General features: G+C 38.1%; 3 protein-coding genes across 3 annotated transcripts; 2 read left to right on the top strand and 1 right to left on the bottom strand.

The window, feature by feature from the left end:
- Nucleotides 1-129: 129 nt before the first annotated feature.
- On the bottom strand, nt 130-8,744 carry LOC123310544 (striatin-3). The gene is made up of 9 exons (XM_044894056.1): nt 8,227-8,744; nt 6,770-7,045; nt 6,563-6,713; nt 6,310-6,510; nt 4,684-4,806; nt 4,277-4,628; nt 3,789-4,053; nt 3,270-3,633; nt 130-2,607 (listed from the first exon to the last, which is right to left on the bottom strand). The coding sequence occupies exons 1-9, from the start codon at nt 8,428-8,430 to the stop codon at nt 2,435-2,437; spliced, it is 2,109 nt and encodes a 702-aa protein (XP_044749991.1). The 5' UTR covers nt 8,431-8,744; the 3' UTR covers nt 130-2,434.
- A 303-nt stretch (nt 8,745-9,047) lies between these two features.
- On the top strand, nt 9,048-13,479 carry LOC123309707 (CLK4-associating serine/arginine rich protein). Its single transcript, XM_044892932.1, has 11 exons — nt 9,048-9,285; nt 9,344-9,441; nt 9,493-9,788; nt 9,844-10,120; nt 10,206-10,366; nt 10,478-10,670; nt 10,727-11,068; nt 11,611-11,662; nt 11,769-11,856; nt 12,293-12,398; nt 12,569-13,479. Exons 1-11 carry the CDS (start codon nt 9,175-9,177, stop codon nt 13,101-13,103), a joined length of 2,259 nt encoding a protein of 752 aa, XP_044748867.1. The 5' UTR covers nt 9,048-9,174; the 3' UTR covers nt 13,104-13,479.
- A 4,834-nt stretch (nt 13,480-18,313) lies between these two features.
- LOC123309962 (maltase 1-like) lies at nt 18,314-20,573 on the top strand. The gene is made up of 6 exons (XM_044893276.1): nt 18,314-18,917; nt 18,995-19,120; nt 19,212-19,453; nt 19,535-19,739; nt 19,792-20,384; nt 20,444-20,573. Exons 1-6 carry the CDS (start codon nt 18,432-18,434, stop codon nt 20,511-20,513), a joined length of 1,722 nt encoding a protein of 573 aa, XP_044749211.1. The 5' UTR covers nt 18,314-18,431; the 3' UTR covers nt 20,514-20,573.
- Nucleotides 20,574-24,880: the final 4,307 nt, after the last annotated feature.

The following is a 24,880-nucleotide window of genomic DNA, read 5'->3' on the forward strand; positions in this document are numbered from 1 at the left end:
GACAGGAGACCATGATAATGTTACTCTACTGCAGTTGAATAATGGATCATTTCCAAAATATACATGTAATCGGTAAGGATATTGGAGACATCGGAAATCAGGTTGAATCAATGATCTTTCAAAGACACATTTCGAAATAATAGCATTATATTTTGAGTAGTTACAAGAAAAGTTTATCATATACTGAAACTCATAAAATAAATTATCACAATCAAATTGTAAAAAATGCGATTATCCATGAATATACAAAGTTAAAAATATGTCATTGTGTTGAAAAACGAAAAACATTTATTCAATCTAGATATCCTAATATCGAAACCAAGAGCGTAACATTCTTATAGAGTAGAGCTATTGTAATGTTCACTTTGTAATATACATACAATTTCACATCATTTTGGAGTTGAACCGCTCCTAATGTAGGAAACCTGTACCTATTCAATAGTTAACATTGTTCAGCTGTAAATTCATCACTTCTAGTCATTTGAGCTTTCGTGGAGGGTCAGACACATCTCAGTGAATTTATGCTGCTAACAGAATGTTGATTGAGGTTAGAACTTTTGACAGATTCGATATACTTAAACTGTCTCGGAATTTTTTGAGGTTGTTAGAATTTAAGTCTTTAGCCGATTCAAATTGAGCACAATAATTAATTAAAAAACATGACCGAGGTAGAAAATGTTCTGCATCAACTTCTCCCCCTGAAACATTCGCAAGGACCGCATATTTCACACTGCATATGAGAAGATCGAATATTAAGGGCTTAAATTTATTATAACATTAGTAAAAACAAGATAGTTTTACAGATTTACAGGCAGTGAGTTGAATTAACAATCACGTACAGAAAATTATTACGAACACTTCGATCCTACACGTATTCAATATGCTAAGCCAACCGCTAAATTGTTCTACTATCAGCATCTACAACGTGTTTTAAGGATTTAACACAAATTTAAACTACAAGAGTAGTGCGAGGCAGATGTAAACTGTTTGTGTATCAATCTAAACAACTGTCAAAATCGGTGGTTGCTATTGGTTACCGTAAGACAAAAAACACGTTTCTAAGAAACGATTTGCTTGCCCCTCGGTAACTAACGTAACCGTTGACAATTCGTTAGATTGAAGTGCCCTACAGGCATTTAACTTCAACCGTCAATGCTTTATGGTTGAGTTTTAAACCGAAAACATTCAAATAGTATGATGAATAACGAACCATTCGTGTGATAATTTTGAAAGTTGATGTGCGCAAGAACATAACCTTTCAAATTTCATAGAACCACCCTAGACATAATTTGGCACTTTTAGTTTACGCACTCATCTGATCACCAAGGAGAGAAAAAAGGCTGAAACGACTAGAATTAATGACTTATCCAGTAGTGAGTACAAGCACAGTGATTATTTATTTACATTCAATACAGCAAATGCAAACGAAATTACATATAAAAAAGGGAAGTTTTAAATTAGAAACAAAAATTATATACAAAAGAAATGGAATCAGAGGTAATTATTTACCTATTATATACAAACCATAAGAATATATCTAGTTATATGTACAACTAATTCTACGAATGAATAAATGAAGTATTATAATAGGTATCTAGACCACGACCCCTCTCCATGGATGCAATTCATTGAACGCCGAGTGATGTAGAAAATCAATGTCAATATTTTCCAACTTCTCTGCTTGCAAGTTTCTTTTTTACTCGAAACTAAAATAGATTATGGTTTTATTTGCGAACGAGAGAAAGGGCGGCGTTCACTGGACCTTTCTGTTTGACAGCTGTCATCACTCGAGTGACAGTACCTGGTACCATAACTTTCCCCATAGAAATCACCTTTTCCATATTATATCAATCAGCAATTTCCAAAGTAGTAGATTCGAAGAGCAACACTGCAGTGCTCAAGAATGAGGGAGGGAAAGTTTCATCAGAAAACAATTTCCACACAAAAAGAACAAAAATAAACCAATCGAAAATCGAGTAAACGCCGCCATTTCCGTCGATTTTAGTTTCAGGTATTCAATGTTTAGTTGAGACATACAAAAATAAATCACCTGACGAACAGGTTACTTCGAAACATGTGAGATTTGAGATGACTAGAAATCAATCCACTAAAATATAGAAAGAGGTTATAGAATTCGTTAGTTGCTATTTCGATCAGACTATTCCCCGTTTTGAAACAATCAAGTCGGAAATAATTTGTGCGCTGAAAACTGCACAAACTAAAAAATAACATAATTTAATTAAAATAACCATTTGCAACTCTCTCAAGAGAAAACTCAATCATCTCCCTGATCGATTTATTTCCAACGATACCAAATTTTAACTGGGACGAGACCCTCTACTTATACATCTGGAGATTGGCCCGATTCTATCAATATTCACTGTTTTTTTTTTATTTGAGTTATTTTTTACGAAGTTCAACTAACTGCATATATTCACACAAACACTTTGGCGAGACCGTCTGCTCCTGCGCTCGCTATATAAGGTTTCGACGGATGGAAAGCGACATCTAGGATACTCTCATCGAATTTCTTTCGATGGGCAGTGATCTCCTGAACGCAAGTCTTGTTGTCCAAGTGCCACAGTCTTATCGAACAATCGTGTGAACCTAACGAAAGAAGAGTAACATAGCAGTATTATACATTGAAATTTCATCAAAAAGTAAAAGATGGAAGATCCACCTTGACCCTAACCTCATTCAACCATTTTTCGACGGCAAATTTAGTTGGAATATTGTAATGTCAAATGTCACTAAAAAAATTAAAATCATTTAATTCTGTGATCATATGTCATAGCGAAGATGCGACACTGACCATGACAGTTAGGGCTGAAAGTGGCCTCAAACCGTAAGGTTCCACTGATTGATGAAGATTTCAAGCTCGAAATCCATTTGACCATTTTCAACTCCCGTAAGAAAATGAGCTGTATCAGCTTCAGGTATTCTAAATCTTGACAAGAAAGTATGAAAAACTATTGCAATAATGACGTTATCATAGAATCGAATACATAATTTTATGGTTTTCGATCTGAACCGTACGACTCATTTCGTCAAACGCCAAACTATTGCGAAAAACGCTTTCAGGATTTATGACATGAACCATAGATGATTACTCATCTTCTACCCGTCAAACTATCGCGAAAAACGCCTTTAGAATTTTTCGTCCCAACCATAGACTTGTGGCCATAAATGATGACATATCTTCCACCCGTAAAACGTCAAACTAACGCGGAAAACGCCGTCCTCGGGAAAAAAGAGCCGATATAACCTACCTGACAGAAGGTAGAGCCCGTTGGGATCCACCGCCAGGCTGGTGACGGCGTCCAGATGCGCGACCATAGAATGCACCATCTTCCCCGTCATGTTGTCCCAGAACCGGATGTGACGGTCCTCGTGGGCGGTTATCGTGAGCGGCAGCGTCGGATGCGACACGATCTTGTTGATCATCTTGTTGGCGGCGTTCGCCTGCTCCTGGCCGGACTCCAGTCGGACGACCGGCTTCGCCGTCTCAATGTCGAAGATGACGCTGTGCGAGCTGTTGTACGACGCGACGATCTGGATCGGATGGTCGCGTATGAAATCGACGCTCGACGGCACGCCGTCCTGCTCCGACGTGAAGGTGTTCAGCAGGGGGACCTGAAAGTGGAGAGAGGTTCGTCGATTGATCCAGAGATAGCTAGACGAGCGCATCTTCCAAATTACATTATTTTGACAAATGACATTGTTTTGACAGTTGACATTTTTTTGACAGATGGGGGAAAAGCGAACTACGGTCGAAAAGAACTACTCACCTCGCTGTGAGGCACCCACAGCTTGATGGTGCCGTCGGCCGAGCAGGATAACAGCTGCTGTTTGGAACTCAAGACGGACAGGCCCCAGACCGCGTTCGTGTGCCCGTGTAGCGTCGTGTACAGTATCTCCGGATCGAACTGATCGTAAGGGTCGATGTTCGAATTGGGCACGTTCCAGACGTGAATTGCCGAGTCCAGACTGCCGGAGTAGCAGTAGTCGCCCGAACCGGATATGGCCAGGCAGAGGACCGGTTTGTTATGACACCTGCGGGGAAGTTTAATCACTTAACATGAGCTGGAACGGACAAAGCTCGACGCGGAGGAAAAATCCACAGAAAATACAGTCCTCGACAATCGATAATGACATTGACATTTAGAGATATTTTTCTATGATCTTTGGAATGTATTTGAGGTGGACGAGAATGAACCACAGGAAATATTGCGACTAATGGTTGTTTTGACGACCAGGCGAAGACGAGGGGACCTACCTGAAGGTATACAGCGGTTCCACGTCCAAAGAGGCGGACTTCTTGGCCGGCACCGTCTTCTGCAGATTCCACAGCTTGAGGGTGTGATCCTCGCTGCCGGTTATCAGAACGGGTTCGGTCGGGTGGAACGCGAGCGCCCTGACGCCGTCGAAGTGGCTGCGCAGCGTGTACTTGGCGTTCCAGGTCTTCCGAAACGCCTCTTTGCTCGTGGCCATGTCGTAGGTGTTCTCGGCGTCGTTATTGACGGTCAGCTGGGCCAGTTCGCCGAGGCCAAGGGTGGCCTCCAGGCTGCTGTTGATCTCCTCGTTGACCACGGGGTCCATGGGTCTTTTCTGTATCGTAGTTTGGTAACCTGCGAGGGGGTTATTTAAGAAGGTGTTCTGGATATTAGATCGGTTGATATTTACCTTGGTTCCAGTCCCCCTGATCCCCCTCGTCGTTGTCATCTTCGGAATCGAAGAGCTGGGTGATTTCATTGATGACTTCCATCGCTTTAGAGTCGAAGTCGCTGCACAATCTCTCACTTTTGCCTGAAAACGTCGAAAAATACATGCTGTTAAAGTGACAGTTGTTGCCACAGATACGTCAACATGCCGGAGGACACAGAGAGTTATGAAAAGTTCTCACTGCGAGGAAAACAACGTAACTGGGTGGCCAATTTTATTTTTTTTAGCCATTTACCACCCAGGACCGTTAGCGCAAAGTTATCCCCACCTCAAGTAAACATTGAATTGCAGCTTTCATTGGTAGTAAATCTGACCGCAGTATTGCGTAGTGTCTCCTCATTTTTCAATGTTAAAATCCCATGCATCAGATCTTCCCTTGTAAATCGTCTTTATTAGAAATACAAGCATAACCTTCCTTTTTTTTTCCTTAGGTAGACGAAGTGGTGTTTATATCACAATAAACGAGTTGGCGATGAATATTGAACCAGCCATATCAGCTCTGATATGAATCTCCAATATGAAATTTACTAGTTACCAGATTCAAACATAACCCATTCAACCTTTCATTTGACATTTGAAACACGGGATTCGTAGAGTTGAAAAAAACACTTCATCTAAGGGAAATAAAGAACGGAAGACAACGTAATCTTGAAGCAGCACTTTATTAAACATACAAATGGGGGAAATTGTCATGAAATTCAGAAATTGTGATAATAAAATCAAGATCTTCAACATCATTGCACAGATATTCTCACACAGCATCCACGTTTCCCGGAAAATCCTACTCCAGACCCATATTTCCAATAAAGGAAAAACTGCGACGAAAGAAGGCACTTCAAACATTCTTCTAGAGAATTTTCAAGGTTTAGCGGTCTTTTCTAAAAGTTTTACCATCACTAATAGGCTAAGATTCACTTTTTCGGCAAATTTGCCTTAAAAAATCACAATGAGATGAATTCCACAAATACCGAGGCCAAAACACTACACCTAGTCTGTGATCGGCTCTAACCTCACTTCTGTCACACTGACGTTAACCTATATCTGTGACAAATGTCAAGTGGGAGTATATTCTGTGATCGTGGATTTGTTTACATTTGGATAACCTGAAAACATCAATTTATCGGACTTTTTTCGTCTTTTCCGATCTGGCTTCAGGGTTTAGAATCTGATTGGTTGGAAACCAGGCGCTCTCGATAAATGTCAAAATTTTGACCTATTTCTCAGCATTTTCCAGGTATTTTTGGGGGTCAAAGTGAAAAAATGAGGCAACTTTCGTCTAAAACACGATTTTGGGGCGCTTTCAACCCAACGACCCTTATCGAATGAAATAATGAGACTTTCTTCGATTTAATCTCGTCAATGTTTCACTCCTCCTCAAATCAACATTACGTCAAAGTAATCCGCACATTTCGAATACCAGGGGAAGACCCGTCAACTGAACGGTGATTCATTAAAGAACAAAACGACTAAACAACTTTTCTCAAATTTATTCAAACGTCCATAAGAGATCACTAGACTTCGATAACTTTTTCCTTCTTCCTTCCAAGCGGGGCTCTTGCTCTCTTTAACACACTGTGTTCTACTCACCTTTTTTCCTCCCTGCCTTAACATCATCATCGGTCTCCTCCATCGTTTCCACATCCTTCTCGTTGATAATGTCCTCGTCGTCGTCCATTTCCATCTCGGAATTGGTGAGGAATTCCATGTTGGCCATCACGGCTTGCTCGGCCTCGATCATCATCGCCTCAGCCAAAGAACCCGGTCGTTCCTTCTTGAAGGGTTTTCTCCCTGCCGGAAAACACAATTTTAAAAGGGAATTGGAAAATTGAAGATGTATTACCTTGACCTTCGCTTGGCCTCTTGTTGGATTCGCTTCCGTTTAGAGAGCTACCGTTGTGGTTCTCCTCCTGTTCCCCGTTGTTGTTCAGACCCAGCAGAGCTCTGACCCGGGTGGATCTCACATCAATTATTCTATCTGTGTAACCAATTTCCTGAAAAATTTAAAGCATTAAAAGTAGGTCTTCCTTCGAACCAATTTTTCAATTACCTGTAGGTATTGCCGTAGAAGTTGGCGCCCCTGCTTCCAGGTGGAATTTGTAACGGAAATGTAGGTTTGATCAGCGTCCAACTGGTTCTCGTTCGACGATTCATCCAGTGGTGGAGGGTTCATATCGCCCTGCTGCAGATCTGTACCATATTTGAGTTTGTGAAACTTACTGCGCTCTTGTTTGAGAGCGTACTCTAACATTTTTATTCGACGAACGAGATCATTCTTCAGGTTTTCCTGACCCTTACGCTCCCCCTGAAGAAAAGCTATGCGGGCCTAGAAATAAACAGAGACTTTTCAATTCAGAAGTTCAAATATTAATGGACGAAGGCATGAAGTGTTAATTAATGAAGGCCAAAATGATTAATAATTGATAAAGCAATGGAACTCATCTTTCTCATAAAATAACAAGCTCCACAGCTTCAAAAAACCATGTAACGATATTCATAAGAATAAACCCAGAGGGAATTACAAAAATAATAGAACAAATCACAATAGAAACACATATAATACTCTCAACTCAATATCAGATGAGAAAATATAGAAAAAACACAGCAGGTATAATTGTTATATCAGATTCAATATACGAAATTGGCTAAAATTAAGATGCACTGACCGTAACATATTGGAAATTCATTCATATCCAAAACATCAGCACAAAACATAACAGAACAACTCTCAACGTAAATTGTTTCTAAATGGACGCTTGACTGCATTTTCAGGAATTCAGTCAGCAAAATCTCACAGACAACTGCTTGTTCTTGTCTAATTACCGACTTATTCATATTATTATGCACTGTTAACAGTTGCACTTTCCATTATTATGCAATGCAATGTTTCAGGAACACCTCCAGAATGAACGACAAGAAATTTATATTGAAAATATTCAATTGAGGTGACAATTCTGTTCAACACAGTAATGAATAGACAGGAAGTGTTTTTATTAGAGCGAAACAATTATCAGCATGCTGAAGGTTAACAAATTTTTATAATTTGTGAGAGTTCAATATACATAACATAGGAATACTGGTTGAGCAAAATAACAATGATTCGATGAAATTTGTTTTTGCTGAAGAAAAACAATCAATATCAACTTTTATGAATGGGTCAGTTTATTATGAATAGGCCGAACAAAACGAGATGATTTTTCATCGCAAATTCAATGAATAGGCTATTTTTAAATTTTCACTCAATTGTAGAACTTGTATTGATATATTTTGATAGAACAAAAAGTAACAATGGAGAAAGACAGACAAGAGAAAATGTAGGATTATTGGAAAGCAGAATGTTTCAACTAATCGGTATTATCATTGCGAAAAAGATAAATCTTTTGTGAACAAATCTGGAAAAAATTAAACAAACAAAGAAAAAATTCACTTTGGCCATTTCCCACGAAACTTCCTTCAATGACGAAAACTCATAGGAAAACTGGGTATAAACTAAATGAAAAAACCTACCTGCAATTCGGCCCTATCGACTTCCCACTGGGATCTTTCTAATTCGAACCTAGCCCATTCGTGTTGGATAAAATGTAAGATTCCGGGTATCGAATATTGTGCTTTAACTGATGTTTCATCATTTTCTTTGTTGTTGCTTACTGCACTAACTTGCTTCACAACTTGTCCTACACCGTTCTGATGGTTGAGCGAATTATCTTCCATTGTCGTATCTTTAATCTTAACTCAAACTAGAAAATTTCAATTGTCCACCATTGCTCTTCAATACGCCATTTTATTTTCTAATTTTCGTTACAGAATAATGAATACGTTGAGATTCCTTTTCGTAGTTACAAACTAACACACTTCCAGTTGACCGGTTAGAGCCAGATGAATTGAAAGAAAATTGGAAATTGAGAATTCGTTTATCAAAAACATATAAATTTCTTGCTTCTTGGAAAATTTCCCTTTTCTTCCTAGAACACCTCACAAACTCTGATATCTCACTATCTCTCTTTCTCTCACGTAACCAGAGCTTTGGAAGTTTTCCTCTCCTTTTTGCTCGTATGTTAATTGACGATTGCTGTCAAATTTCTACAACTATAGAGATTAGGACATGGTGACACAAACATCGAAATAAATTTTCGAGAAATAAAAATGCAATTGGAAAAATGATTTGAACACTCTCTTATCATGAAAATTACAATCACTTCACTCATTCTGTAGCCGCAATTCTAGGATGAAATTTCCTTTGTTTTGGCCGTATCATAAAGATCTAAAACTCTGCAAGGAAGAATCTTTGAATTCTGTGTAGGGTAGTTCAAATGTCGATCTCTGTCATTCACCTCAGTTGTTGACGTTTCGATTTTTGTTGTATGAAAGCCGAAAGGAAATATTCTGATTTGGCTCAACTGAAAACCATTGAATTGATTTTTGAACGTGAAAAGGTTTTATGAAAAATCGGAACGAATGTCTGATAGTATGTGGCATGAAGCTAGACGCCAAGAGCGTAGAATCAGGGGAATGCTAGTGGATTATCGCAGAAGGGCTGAAAGAAGGCGAGATTTTTATGAAAGAATAGTAAGTTCCAGTATGTAAAGTAACGTAAACGTATTTTATACTCTACTTGATGTTTTAGAAAGCAGATCCCACTCAATTTCTGCAAGTACACGGGAGACAATGCAAGATACACTTGGATCCCTCCGTAGCAGCAGCTGCAGACAGTTCAACTGCTATGTAAATATAATACTTTCATAACTGATTGAAAAATAATTAAATTATTTCAAGGATGCCATGGCAGGGTGATCCAGATAACTTGATTGATCGTTTCGATGTGAGGGCCCACTTGGATTTCATACCTGTAGTTAAGAAAGATGAAGAAGAGGAGCTCTCCCAAGAGGAGAGACAGTTAAATTACGAAAGATATAGAATAATTGCTCAAAACTCTTTCCTAGGCTTATCTGAAGAAAAATTTTTGAAGCAGTTACATATTGAAGAGCAATTTGGTTATACTGATAATAAGGAGAAAAGAAAAGAGAGGGCCGCTGGTGTAGCTATTGGTTTCAACTATGAGGATGGCACTGGTAAATCATCACTATTTAGTTATGTAGCAATTTGATTTCTATTAATGCTTTTTAGGTACAAGTCAACCACAACCCGTAACTGAAACAAATGAAGCAGAATCTGAACATTCTGACAGTGATTTAGATGTGGATCTTTCTATTAATGTTTCTAAAATGGATCCTTCTGAAGCGCACGAGATGAATCGTCATGGAAGAAATTATGGGATGAGTTCTAATGATTTTTATTCCTTTCTCATCAAAGATTTGGATGAGGCAGAGAGTTATAGGTTAGCCAAAGAGGAAGAGCATGAAAAAGCTTTATATGCAGGGAGAAAATCACGAAGGGAGAGAAGGTATAGAGAACTGCATGAAAAATATTATAATCCCGAAACTATGTGTTCGATGAGTTGTATGCATTTTATTTTTATTTCTATTTAGAGCCCACAGAGAGAAGCGTTTAGCAAATCGTGTTATAAGTCCACCCAGTTACGCTGCTAGAAAGTCACCTGATTATGCAGCTTTCAGACAGAGTAAATCGCCATCGAAATCGCCTACTCCAGATAATGCAGGGAAAATAACCTATATAACATCCTTTGGAGGTGAGTTTACTCTTGAGCAATAGATTTTTGTATTTCTTTAAGGAATTCTGAGATAGTATTCAGTTTTTCCTCGATATTTTCATGACACAATGTTACAATAATTCATTCAAGATGATGAGGAACCTGCTTCTAAGCCGACTTACGCCGACAAAGTCAAGATGGGAAAATCTAGAAAAGGTGACAATAGTAGCTGTGAGAGGTCTATTTATATGGCCAAATCTAGTGATTCTTTCAAGAGAAAGAGATCTCCTAGCAGAAGTTCTAGAAGTACTTCTAGACAAAGACGTTCAAAATCAAGAGATAGGTATGATCCGCAGGTTTTAAAAATGCAAGGAATCTTATTGAACTATGTCATTTCAGGTACAGAAAACGTTCTAGGTCTCGGTCCAAATCGAAAAGCAGGTCGTCCTCCACGAGCAGACGGTCCTCGTCCAGAAAGAGGGTGTACAGGGGGATGAAATCCAGGAGTTCCTCGAGTTCCAGTTCGGAAAGTCCGAAAAAACGTAGCAGGTCCTCCAGCAGTTCCACCTCGAGTTCCAGCGACAGAGAACCGAAGAAACCCCGGTCCAAATCCAAGAGTCCTTCGGTAAAGAAGGAGTCTCCCCCCAAACAAATTCCTAGATATTACGGCAGGAGAAAGAGCGATCTGAGCTCCTCCGAATTGAGCGATTCTGACGTAAACGAAAAAGACGAGAAGGAAATGTATGTGTCGATAAAGAGAAAAGGTCGAATTCCAAGTGGTTGAAAAACGACCGGTGGTTGTAAAGTTGATTTATTTCGCTCAAACTCAGTGAAGGATGGGTTTAAAATTTTCATTTTTGTGTCGTTCAAATTTTCGAACATGTAGAAACCAATTTTTTGTATATCTTTCCATCAAGAAAATACGAAAGCACTGGGCTAACTTCCTCTTCAATTTTAGATTTCCCGGGAAATCCTATGAATTTTCTTGGAAATATTTACTTACGGTACGAGCCAGCACAATTGTAGTATACATTTTTCCACTCATTTGCTAGCAGAAAAAAATTTGACAACAGAATCTTTTTCAGCCGTTGAAATCAAAATTATCGAAAAGTTCTGAGTTGATACATTCTGCAAAATATCTTGAGAACCTGAAAACATTTCAGCGGCACATATCAGCACAAAATTTGTGTTGGTCCAACTTCACACGCATCATTCTCTCGGGTCTTTTTTCAACTACAGGGAAAGAAGTCCCTACAGATTTTTCCTCATTCGTTATTTTTCAGGATAAACTCCAATAATAAGCCGGGATATGGTAATACAGGCTCTTCATTCAAAGTCAGTAAGAATCATAATAGAAACGATGTATATTTATACTGCTTGAAGTTTCATTTCAACACTATTCATGGCAAAGCAATTTTTATCACTCTAACAATGTTTTCAGAAATCCACAGGTACCTCGATGTCTTCCTTGGCTCTTTCATTCCAGGAACGTCTTAGACGAAAACGACAAGCACTTCTCAATAAGCAGTGTAAGTTAATCATAATCTAATGAGCAGAATTATTCAAAAGAAATTACCAAGTCATCAGGAGCATAGATAAACTATTTGTCTATGATCAGGAGGGACCATAGAATTAACGGAAATCGGCTAACTTCATGTTATACCAGAACATCGATGATGCTTTCGAAATGACGTGAAGTTAGCTCCAGAGCGGCACAGACATGGGCGTAACATTCGACTGGGCAGTCAGAATTTAAAATTATGTCGTTTTTGCATCTTATAACGTTTTTTTCGATTCTAACGGACTTTATCATATTTTTTCGAGGGAACAATAGATAAAGATTGCATCATGGAATTAACTGGCATATTTTGAAGGGGATTTTTTGTCGGGCTTTCGTACTTGGTTTCTTTTTAAATTTTTAAAATTCCATCATTGGCACATCGAAAATCGAATTTCTGCTTTCAGTTAAGGCTGATAAGATAGCTGAAATGACGAAAGCTGAAAGGGAAAAACAGGAACAGCAAACGAGGGAGGATGAACTGAGAGAAATGGGTATAAAGCTGAGAAAAAGGTAGTATGATCTTAGTATATTACAGGATCAGATTGTGTCCTCCGTTTTGGTTTTTGAAATTCCGTTGTTTTAAGACAACAAATCTGGTAATGCCGATTCATATGTTTTGTATTGTTGTTGGGTTTTACAGTATCGACAGAATTTTGAGGAAGGTTATGATTTGATTTTAGGCAAAGAGAAAAGAGACACGCTTACGACAGCGACAGCTCTTTGTCCACCCATTCGAGTACGGTTCGCAGCAGGAGCCCCAAAAAAGACGCAGAAGAAACTAAGAGTCGGAGTCCGAGTCCTCAGTTGAGAAACGAAGAACAGGAACATAAGAAACGTTCTACCAGAACAGAGGATTCGAAAGACAGCGCGTATTCCAGGCGGAAATCGCCAGTTAAATACGAGGAAAAGAGAACTGTTTACCTGGAAGAAAGAGATAGATATGATAGAGATAGACGAACGGATAGAGATAGAAGAGACGATAGGGATAGACGATATAATAGAGATAGAAGGGACGATAGGGGTAGATGGGACGACAAAGATAGAGATAGAAGGAATGATAGAAGTGATAGAGACAAAAGGGACGTCAGAAATCGTAGAGACGATAGAGATAGAAGAGACTGGAGAAATAGAGATTCTTCTAGAAGAGATAGATATGAAAACAATAGTGATAATGATACAAATTCCAAGCCGTTACGGTCTTTAGTTGACTATTAGTGATAAATTATCTTGATATTCATGTTGAAGTTCAGTATATAATCAATTTTTGAGTAATATTTGAAAATTCTCGGCTTAGTAAATTGAAATGAAGGAAATAGGAAATTGAGGTTTTCGAAATTTTGAAATTAATTTGTATAGGAAGGTTGTCTTTCAATATCAATCATATGATAGCAGTTAGGGAAAATTATGTGTATGATTTATAGGAAATGTGGATTTAAATTATTGCATTTGAACTTGATGGCTGTTTTAGGATTTTTATTTCGGTATTTTTATGAGGGACTGTTTACCACATGTGGCAGATAAGTTTACCAATCTACAAGTGTAATTATGTTGAGCAGGTATTGATTTTCTGAAAATAAATTTGTTTTTCTGATGTCTTATTTTTTTATTTGTCCTCAAAATCGAACGGTTGCTTCGAGATCCCTGTAGATCTCGGATTTATCACTAGAAGAATTGCTTCTTCGGAATGTGCATCACTTTCCTATCTGCGATGATTTTTCTGGAAAATAGGCTACTCTAAAGGGGACTCTAGAAAAATCCTCGAAAAGATGGGGTCAGTTAAAAATTCGTCAAGATCGAACGGTTGCTTTGAGATCGCTGTAGTTCTCAGATATATTAGTAAAAGAGTTGCTTCTTCGGAATGTGCATCACTTTCCTGTCTGTGATGGTTTTTCTTTAAGATAAGCGACTTTCATCTTCGAAATGGAATTTTTCAAAAATTGCAAATTTCAATAATCTGCGATAACTCCTGTTATACTTGTCTGATCCAATTGGGATTTCCGGTTTCGTAATCAGCACTAGTCAGGCTTCAATACTAGATCAAAAACTCGAATTCGAAAATCTCAAATTTTTGGGTCAAAAATGAGCAAGGGGTTAGCTCCCTCTAAAATCACATATTTGCTCCTCTCTCTGAGAAGTACAGTGTTAGATGATTCCTCCAGTGAGAGAAATTTATACAAGTGGTCTTGAAGATTCCAAAAAATCAATGAGTTGATGTGCCAAAGCAAAATTGCTCTGTGGACAGCCTTTCAAAGTGAACTCGAAAATGAAAAATGGAAAAACACAAAACGTTTTTTTTTTCGAAATCTGCGTCGGAGATCCCAAAGTTTGGTATGGAAATATAGGTTTTCGAATACGACGAATCTATTTCAAGCAATTTCATAGGCATATCTCCCTTCGTTCAGATTTTCATCGTTGAAATGGCATATTTTTAAAAAATTGCAATTTTTGAATGAAAGCTCCGTTCGGATTTCAACCAGAAATATGAAAATTATCAGCATTTTGTTTTCTTCTTTCGAATTTAAGATGGATTTGTGTATTCATCGGTTTCGATCCGTATCTACTTGTCTAGGTATACGTCGTTTCCTTTTAAACTCCTCCACGGACTGCGAAGCAGGTAGAAGGATCTGGAAGAATGTAATTTTCCCAGGACGAGTCCCGCAGGACATGTGGTCTTCCCCTTTTCCAAACAGTCCAGCCTCGTCCACATCTGCCTGGAATGCGAATGGCGGACCCCTAGGAACGCAGTATTTTGATTAAAAGTACAGGGGGAACAGCATACCGCATATCCCAAGCCTTGAAGGTTTCTTTATAACCCGACTGGAAGGAATATTCCTGAACCCATTCGATTTTTGTCACATGAATATGATTTATTCATACAGCAAAGTGCTAAAGTGAAGCTATATAAGATATATTCATAGATACAGGAAACGAAACTCATCGAAATTTTAGCCCCCTCGCTTCAAATGACCATGAACCGCCTCTGACAAATTTTTATCTGCAAAAGTCAAGCTTTTCTTCGTAAGTTACCTATACAGGGGGTTCCTATAAATTGAACGTACATACGAAAAGGGGAGATTCCTTAAGTGAGTTTAAGAAAAAAAGGTCCCATAAACATGGGGTCGCAAACGTTTCGTTTTCGAGATACAGAGTGTTGAAGTTTGAATTTTTTTCAAGTTTTTTTCTCATAGTATCTACACTTCACAAGATATTCAACTGAAACTTGGCATAGATATTACATTTTAGAGTTCTCACCACGTGACATGGCAATTTCGATAGAAGATCTACAGGGTGATATTTTTTCTGGAACACTGCCACCTGTTCTTCAAAATTTTTTTTCTCGAAATCGTTGGTATATACGACAAAACTACAAGAGACCGAAGAGTTTAGTATAAGAACAAAGCTTCTTTTTACATTTTTTTCAAATTAACAGTTGCTCACCAAAAAAAAGTTCTGCAGAAGAACACAGGTGGCAGTGTTCCAGAAAAAATATCACCCTTTAGATCTTCTATCGAAATTGCCATGTCACGTGGTGAGAACTCTAAAATGTAATATCTATGCCAAATTTCAGTTGAATATCTTGTGAAGTGTAGATACTATGAGAAAAAAACTTGAAAAAAATTCAAACTTCAACACTCTGAATCTCGAAAACGAAACGTTTGCGGCCCCATGTTTATGGGACTTTGTTTTCTTAAACTCACTTAAGTAATCTCTCTTTTCGTTCGTACGTTCAATTTAGGAACACCCTGTATATTATATCCTGCAGTGAGTTAAGATGATGATAGGATTTCCTTCAAAAATTACAATTGCAGCTACATTACATTTTGAAAAATATGAGCTTTTTTTTCTGAATATGGGCTTTCAAAAAATTTATATACTTCGCTTTTTTTCATAATAGTAATAATAAAGCTTTGTATCATGAAAATTTTCAAGGATTTTCTAGCACATCTTATCCTTGCTATTGACAATTTCATTCAGTGCCACTCTTCAATAAAATACGCGAAATACTTGATAACTCATTGAAAATAATTGTATTACCCACAAAATATAATTTTTATTCAATTTTGACGACGTTATTTAACCCATAGCAACAAGCTATAAATAATTTCTTTTAACTCACAAATGAAATAAAATAACATGAACATGACTAATCGTCATCTTTCTCTTGTTGCTATGGATTGAATAATGCTGTTTTAATGTTGCCCTAGCAACAATCAATCGAAGTGGATTTCATGTCATTTCATAAATTACATAATTCTGTGTAAAATTTTATCATTTGAATCATAATCAAATTGGAATAAAATGTTGTATACAACACGTGAGTTATAAACGTTCATTCATGTGGTTAAATGGATAAATATTCATTTAACTAACTTGTTCTAGGTATAAAATAATAATTTTTACTGCAACTGTAGTGTTGTGAATATTCTGTTTGAATGAATATATAATATTTCCATTCCTTCAAAGTTTGCTTATTCCTTATAGTGTCTAGCATTGGATGGTACCATCAGCTTGATCCTAAAAACAAATTTTCAGTAGAAACGATGAATGTTTATCGAAATGAAAGAATAGCAACAATTTTAAATACCCAAGCAGGGTTGATCGAAATCAAGCTCGATGTTATCCACTCACACCCTGTATAGGACTATTCTGTGAATTCCATCGGAAAATGAATTTTCCGAACTCATTTTCAGTCCCCTTCTTGACCAGACCGGCGAACGCCATAAGCGGACATTTTCCGATGAAAATATATTGATGGGCACCTAGCGCTACGTAAACGTGTCGCTTCTTCTCGAGGCGCGGAAAGGGTAGGTGCGTGTTTGCGAATGGGGCTGTCAGGAAGGCCGAACGACTCCCTGGGGGGTCCCCTAGGTCCTGCTACGAGCAGCCGACCCCCGCAAAGACGGGTGTCACACCCCCCCATCTTTCTTAGGGCACTTTTCCACCTGCTACCCAACATTTATATAAATAATTCCGGAACTTCGTCACTTTGTCTTTTTAACGACCGTCATTATGGATTATAAGCGTTCATTTTGGGGATGGGTTAGGGCGCTCGGATTGTTTTCCGTGAAACATGTGGCTCGGACCGTCTGAATTCTGCCCTAATGGCATCTCTTGAAGCTATAGTGAGTAGGTACAACGATTCCTATTCCCAATAAACCACTACAGACTATCTTATGAACGAAATTTTCACCAGAGTAGATCGATTTATTCTTTCCTTCGACTTCATATCTCTAACCACTTCCACTGTTGAATCCCGAAAGATACTTCATTTTCTAAAAATCTTCAAAACATTCTGAATATGTTGGTTAAAAAAATTTAGATACTTCCTCTAAAACTAACATTGGTGGGATATTAAACAAGGTTGTGGTGGAACAGGATATAAAATATGTCTGTGTTACTCTCAGTCACTCTACACATAAAAGATACCTCTCTTACTTCACTTTACAGAACACTGATAAGCTATGCTCTTGGTACGCTATACTCTGCTACAAACAGAACCCTAAAAATCTCAGTCCATACAAAGAGAACCATAAGTTATACTATACTATACTATACTATACTATACTATACTATACTATACTATACTATACTATACTATACTATACTATACTATACTATACTATACTATACTATACTATACTATACTATACTATACTATACTATACTATACTATACTATACTATACTATACTATACTATACTATACTATATTATACTATACTATAAACTACCAAACTATTGGTGTAGGATATTTTGATTTTGATTTTGCATTGTTCCTGCAGCTTCTTATGGATGTCCTCTTCCAGCGTCTGAAACACAAAAGATTTGCTACTGTGTTAGAATCTGGAAGAAGCGATTAAGTAAGGAGACAAGGAGAGTAGCATCGTATCGATTATCTAGATAAGATAAGCGAGGATATACATTTTTTTCGACCTATACGAGCATGTCAAGTACCAAAAACTGTTTCTGATTCACTTAATTCATTCCAAATTTGAGTAGACTCCACCATCAGACAATAACTTAAAATCTATACAAACATTCATTTTGTCATATTTCCTATAGCTCAGAAAAGGATAATATTGTTTAATTTCAAAAATGAAACTGTAGACTATATTTTTATTCATTGGTGGCAAAGATATCTGCAGATAGCTGCAATTATTATCAAAAATGGTTTGTTACTCCAAATATCTTATCACTCATTATGCCTTGCATATATTCTCTGAAAATTCCCTTTGAATGATAATATACCTACTCGTTCACCAAAACCTGATGCGATAGACCAAAAAATTGATCTTATCAACTGAGAGGTGCTCGTTTGTTTTCCAAAAACAAAATATATAGGTATGTAGTTTGATTTACGCTCACTGATTGATCATGAATTCGTCGACAGTTTCGATCGTGATGCTATTCGTTGAAAAAATAGACCACTCTTGATATTATCTAAATTCAGATAGAAGATTATCTCAGCCAGATCAATAAAATAGCAACAAAACTGGAAGAAACCATTATTATTGATAGATCGTTACAGTAAAATCCTTCAGTTATGTTCATCTTGTGGCTGAACATTTTCACCATTCTGTTAGGGTCTGCTATATCAGTTCCAGTACGTCAAGGCGACCAGGACTGGTGGAAACACGGAGTCTTCTACCAGATCTACCCGAGATCCTTCAAAGACTCCAATAACGATGGCGACGGGGATCTTCAAGGCATCTTGGATAAAATGGAGCACTTCGCTGATGCTGGGATCACTGGGGTTTGGCTGTCACCAATCATGAAGTCGCCACAGATAGACGCAGGCTATGATATCAGTGATTACTATGACGTAGATCCCATGTATGGGTCCATGGACGACCTGAAGAGGTTGATCAAGAGGGCTCATGATCTTGGACTGAGGATCATCCTCGATTTCGTGCCAAACCACACCAGCGATCAGCATGAGTGGTTCAAGGCTTCTGAGAACAGGACAGAGGGTTATGAGGACTTTTATGTTTGGGTGGATGGAACGCCAGACAAACCTCCAAATAATTGGGTGAGTGGCTTTTTGGGAATTTGTGTATCCAACCCACTGTGCTGGAGGAAATATATCATTTTCCTATTAAATTTCAGAGGAGTGTGTTCAGGAATTCCGCTTGGACTTGGTCGGAAAAAAGGAACCAATGGTACCTTCGTCAATTCCTGGCAGCACAACCTGATTTGAACTTCTGGAATCCTAAAGTTCGAGAAGCGCTTTGGGTTAGTAGGAAAACCATATTCAAGTCCACTCAATTTGAGATTGAGACAGTTACTTCTATAGAGAATCTGATTTATGTTTATTAACCCACAGCAAGTCTTGATCTTTTACATGGATATGGGCATAGATGGATTCAGGGTAGACGCTGTGCCATACTTTGTTGAGGATAAGCTTCTGAGGGATGAACCAAGGAGCTATGATCCAAATTCACAGCCAGAAGATCATGAATACCTAGACCACATCTACACAATGAACACTGATGACACCTTTGACGTACTTTACGAGTTCAGGGAAGTTGTGGATAACTACACGAGGGAACATGGAGGAGATGCAAGGTAACCATTCTTCAGCTGCCGACTTAAATAAACTGATGCCTCAATTTTTCTCATTAATTCTTGTTGTTGAAATTTTTCAAGGATTCTCATGTCAGAAGCTTATGCACCTCTGGACAAAACAATGAGATATTATGGAACAGCTGATGGGAGCAGGCTTGGAGCTCATTTCACCTTCAATTTCTTCTTTGTTGGAGTTAACCTGAACAGCAGTGACGCCTACAGTATTGAGAATCTAGTCTACACATGGATTGACAACCTTCCAAGCATCTATGTATCGAATTGGGATGTAAGTTAGGCGAACATAGAATTCCTTGTTGTCTTATTATTAATTTTTTCAGATGGGGAATCACGATAACAGGAGGGTGACCACTAGATTTGGCGTCGAAAACGTGGATGGTTTCAATATGTTACTGAATCTGCTGCCAGGAATCGGTGTTACATACTACGGAGAAGAAATTGGTCAGGAAGATGGCGAGGTGACTTACGAACAAGGCAAAGATCCAGCTGCAAGGAACAGATCGACGTTCTACAAAGTGAGCAGAGACTTCGAGAGGACTCCTTTCCAGTGGGACGACACGGTTAATGCTGGTTTCAACGAAGGCCACGACACTTGGCTCCCAGTCAGCGAAAAGTATCACGAGACAAACTTGGCAGCTCAAAAGAAGGTGGACGGTTTGAGCCACTACAAAATATACAAGGAAGTTTTGAGGAAACGTCAGGAAGATACGGCAAGAATTGGGGATTCCAAAATTTGGAGTCTATCCGAGGACCTGCTGGTCTTGAAGAGGAGTCTGGATAACAGGCATATCGTACTGGCTTTCAAACTAGGTTGGCATAACCATACAACACCCGAGACAGCCTACGTACCTGGTATCAAATGTGATACAGCCAAAGTAGCATTGACCAACGTCAATTCATCGTATCAAATAGGGTTGGTTGAAGTTGTGAGTGAACTCATTTCGATTTGTATTGAAACTTCATTTTTTTCAGGGATATGGTGGACCCATCAGGGTTTGTCCTGGAACCACATGACAGCATCGTTTTAGATATTGCCTGTTGAATATTTATAATCTGAGTATATTATGTAATTTAGTGTGTGAATAAACACTTTCCAACAAAACTTTGTACGAGATTAATCCAATTTTAAACTTAAAACAGATTATACGATTTTCAAGAAATGAATTTTTACACCACGACACGTGTTTCGCTATCACAATAGCATCTTCAGGTGGGTGAAGATAAATTGTTATCCCGAATGGAGGAATAATGGACCTATACACCAATTCCTCTGGCAGATTCTCTGACGGCCTTCAAATCTGAGCCTCCCCGGTTAACCCTCGAATTTATCGCAACTACCCAACTTCCATTTTATGCATATAGATTGATTTTAGTTTGTAAGACCCGGAGAGTTACAGCCCTTGATGGGCAAGGGGTAAGTTGGCCACGGGGCAGGGAGCGAAAGGTTGGGACCGAGGGTCCTTACACGTTTTCCTCATCTACGGCATGCATAATTCATGGCTTTGGGAGCTAGCCGCTGTCCCACCTTTGGATCTTGCTCGCAAAACAGACGGACAAGAAATCGAACCCTTGTAAAATTCCAGGCTGACTGGGGGTCCTCCATAATCAGCTAGCCTGGATAATCTGCGGCCATTATCATTCTGACGGGATCGTTCGATGGTTTCGTGTACAAAAAATGGGTATCCGCTTATCCCTTATCGATCTATCTCGATACAACGCAAAAATAGTGAGAATATGAATGATGTCGGAGCAGGATACGAGGATATATTGAATAGTTCTTAGCCTACTATAGAAAAAAACAAAATTTCGTTGTCAAAATATTCTATTGCTCAACATATTCTCCTCTTAATTGGATAACGACAGTAATGTCGAATAGTAATCTCCGGTTATTGTTCTACCCTTATCCAAGAAATCAATCATGATTACTCCATGGAAATCCCAAAAAACTGAAGCCAGAACTTTTCCAGCAGATTTTTGGACACGAAACTTATTAGGTCTTGGAGAACCAGAGTGTCGCCATTCCATCGATTGTTGTTTTGTTTCTGGATCGTAGCAAAGTACCCAAGTCTCTTCTATAGTAACCTTTTGATTTAAGAAGTCTACATCGTTTTCAAATCGAGCACAGATCGAACGCGATGCTTCTACCCTTGCACGCTTTTGGTCAACATTAAAACATTTTGTGATCCATTTCGCAGCAATTTTTCTCATGTCCAAATTGACGTGAACTATAAAATGAACGCGTTCGTATGAAATATTCAGTGCTTTAGATGTCCGTTTTAGCACAATTCTACGGTCTGATAAAATCATGTCATGAACTGCATCGATATTTTCGGGGACTGACACAGAAACTGGCCTTCCCGATCGGTCATCATATTCAATAGAAAATTTACCTGTTTTGAAGCTTGAAGTCCAATTTTTCACGGTCGCAAACGAAGGACATGATCTCCAAGGGTACTAAGCATATCTTCGTAAATCTGCTTACCCTTTTAAATACAGGTATTTGATGATGGCTCGATACTCCAATTTTTCGATTTTCACAATTTCGGTGGACATCTTCCGTCTTTTAATTTATTACGTAACTCTGGTTTACTTCTTTGACCTCAAACTTCACACTGACACTTCTAAAGAGTTATTGTTCGTTGCTATGGTAACGCGATGGCAATGAGAAAAATGCTTAAATTAATTTGCAGTGAATATGAATTTTCACCGTAGAAACTTATGAGGAAATGGACAAAAGAATGACTTAGATAACTGAGTGAATATTATGATTTCACATATTTAAAAAATTGATTAAAAAGTGAGAACTTTTGGAACAGTCTCAAAATTTCTACTTTTCCTTGAGTTTTGTAGAGCAGTTTGAATTATAATGTTATCTTTCGTGCAGTAAGTTCGTACCTAACGTATTATCACTAATATTCCTCGAATTATTGTACACTTCATATTCCATTACCCCAAAATCGATAAAATTGTTGATTAATCTGGTTTCTGCAATTCTAAACGTGACACTGAGTGAACATAAAAATCCGTTCATTTCACGGTTTGATAGCCGAAGAGCATTAATTCAGAACGGTACCAACTATATAACCTTGTGAAACTGTTGGTTTTAACTGTACATCCCCGAGAATTCCCGAGAGTTATTTTTCCCTCGAATAACTTGCATCTTTGGGATATCGATATGGCTCTGAAGGGGAGAAGACAGCACAGGTCCCTTTGTCCCAGCACAATATTCGACCTATCCAGGTTCGACCTATTCAATTATAATATTCCTGTCTATATGTTCGACGTTTCAGAATCCAATTTTATTATTCACACTTACCTCCCTTTCGATGATGTGCTACATTGAATCGACAAACGAGACACCGGAGCTATGTGGGGGTCTATCGCGAGAATATTTTCCTCCCAAGACGAAGCGAATGAAGAAGAACTAGAAAAATTGAATGGGCGAAGAATCGTGCATGAGCAATTTCGTTTTATTTGGAAATCTGAAAGGATGTTATTGGATCTTCAACCGATAATATCCTTGAAAACGTACATTAGTCTTTTTTTTTGGTTGTATACAACGCTGAGTTCACTTGACAAATCAGACTGAAGAAAAACTGAAGCAGATCTGCCAATTAACAGTTTTAGTTGAGGAACCCAAGAAGGAAATTCGGGATATACGAGGATATATTGAAAAATTCTTAGCCTACTATAGAACCAAACAAAATTCAAATGTCAAAATATTTTTTTAATCAACATATTCTCCTCTTAATTGGATACATTTATTACACCGAACCTGCAACGTCACTAGACCTTTCAAAAAAAATGTTTCTTCTTGCTCTGCAAACCAGACCTCCACAGCTTTTATTACCTCCTCGTTGGAAGAAAATTTACGACCATTTAAACTTTTTTTCAGTTGAGGAAAGAGATGATAGTCAGATGGAGCCAAATCTGGTGAATAAGGGGGGTGTTCTAGTAATTCAAACCCTAAATCACGAATTTTTTGCATGGCAACATGTTACTTGTGTGCAGGGGCGTTGTCCTGCAAAAACAAAAGACCTTTGGATAGCTTTCCGCGTCTTTTCTCTTCAATTTTTTCCCGTAGAGTGGTCAATAATGTCGAATAGTAATCTGCGGTTATTGTTTTACCTTCACCAAAAAAAATCAATCATGATTACTCCATGACAATCCCAAAAAACTGAATCAAGAACTTTTCCAGCAGATTTTTGGACACGAAACTTCTTAGGTCTTGGAGAACCAGAGTGTCGCTATTCCATCCATTGTTGCTTTGTTTCTGGATCGTACAAAAGTACCCAAGTCTCATCCATAGTAACAATTCGGTTTAAGAAGCCTACATTATTTTCAAATCGAACACAGATCGAACGCGATGCTCCTACCCTTGCACGCTTTTGGTCAACATTCAAACATTTGAGGATCCATTTTGCAGCAATTTTTCTCATGTCCAAATTGTTATGAACTATATGATGAACGCGTAGTATGAAATATTCGATGCTTCAGATATCCGTTTTAGCCAAATTCGACAGTCTGATAAAATCATGTCATGAACTGCATCGATATTTTCGGGCACTGACACAGAAACTGGCCTTCCTGATCGGTCATCATCCTCAATGGAAAATTTACCTCTTTTGAAGCTTGCAGTGCAATTTTTCACGGTCGCATACGAAGGACATTGGTAACCAGGAGTCTTAAGCATTTCTTCGTAAATCTGCTTACCTCTGAACCCTTTTAAATACAGGTACTTGATGATGGCTCGATACTCCAATTTTCCGATTTTCACAATTTCCGCGCTCATCTTCTTTCTTTTAATTTATTGCGTAATTCTGGTTTAATATTTTGACCTCAAACTTCACACTGACACTTCTAATGAGTTAGTGTTCGTTGCTATGGTAACGCAATATTTTCTTATGCATGGAACTGGTCTAGGCTAACTAGATATCAATACATCCTCGTATGTAATCAGATACGAATACATACTTGGTATTTGTGTTTCAATTACTTCCTGAAAATGTAATTTGTGATTGGCATTTCAAATACCTGACGTTGAAGTATTTTGTATTTTGCATCCTTATGCCTTCATCAAATGATATGGATCATTGTCCTACCATCAATTTGTTGCAAGGACTAACAATACAAGATGTGTACTCTACACAACAGAGTATGTTTATTTAATATGCTAGTTTTTGTTTAGAAAGGAATTAAAGAGCGAAGTGTATCATATCACTCAAGTTCTATTCTCCAAACACGAAATAAAAATTTATCCCCATGTTTCCAAATATTTCATTACGTTTTCTCAGCGCGTGTTACATTTCCCGTTTCGTGTGCCTAGATATATTATCTGATAAGATTCCGAAAAACATGAAAAGTATTGAATTCAAATTTGCACATTCAATGGTTATCAGTGATAGAAGG

This window comes from Coccinella septempunctata, chromosome 3 (assembly GCF_907165205.1).
Source record: "Coccinella septempunctata chromosome 3, icCocSept1.1, whole genome shotgun sequence".
Lineage (NCBI taxonomy): Eukaryota > Metazoa > Arthropoda > Insecta > Coleoptera > Coccinellidae > Coccinella > Coccinella septempunctata.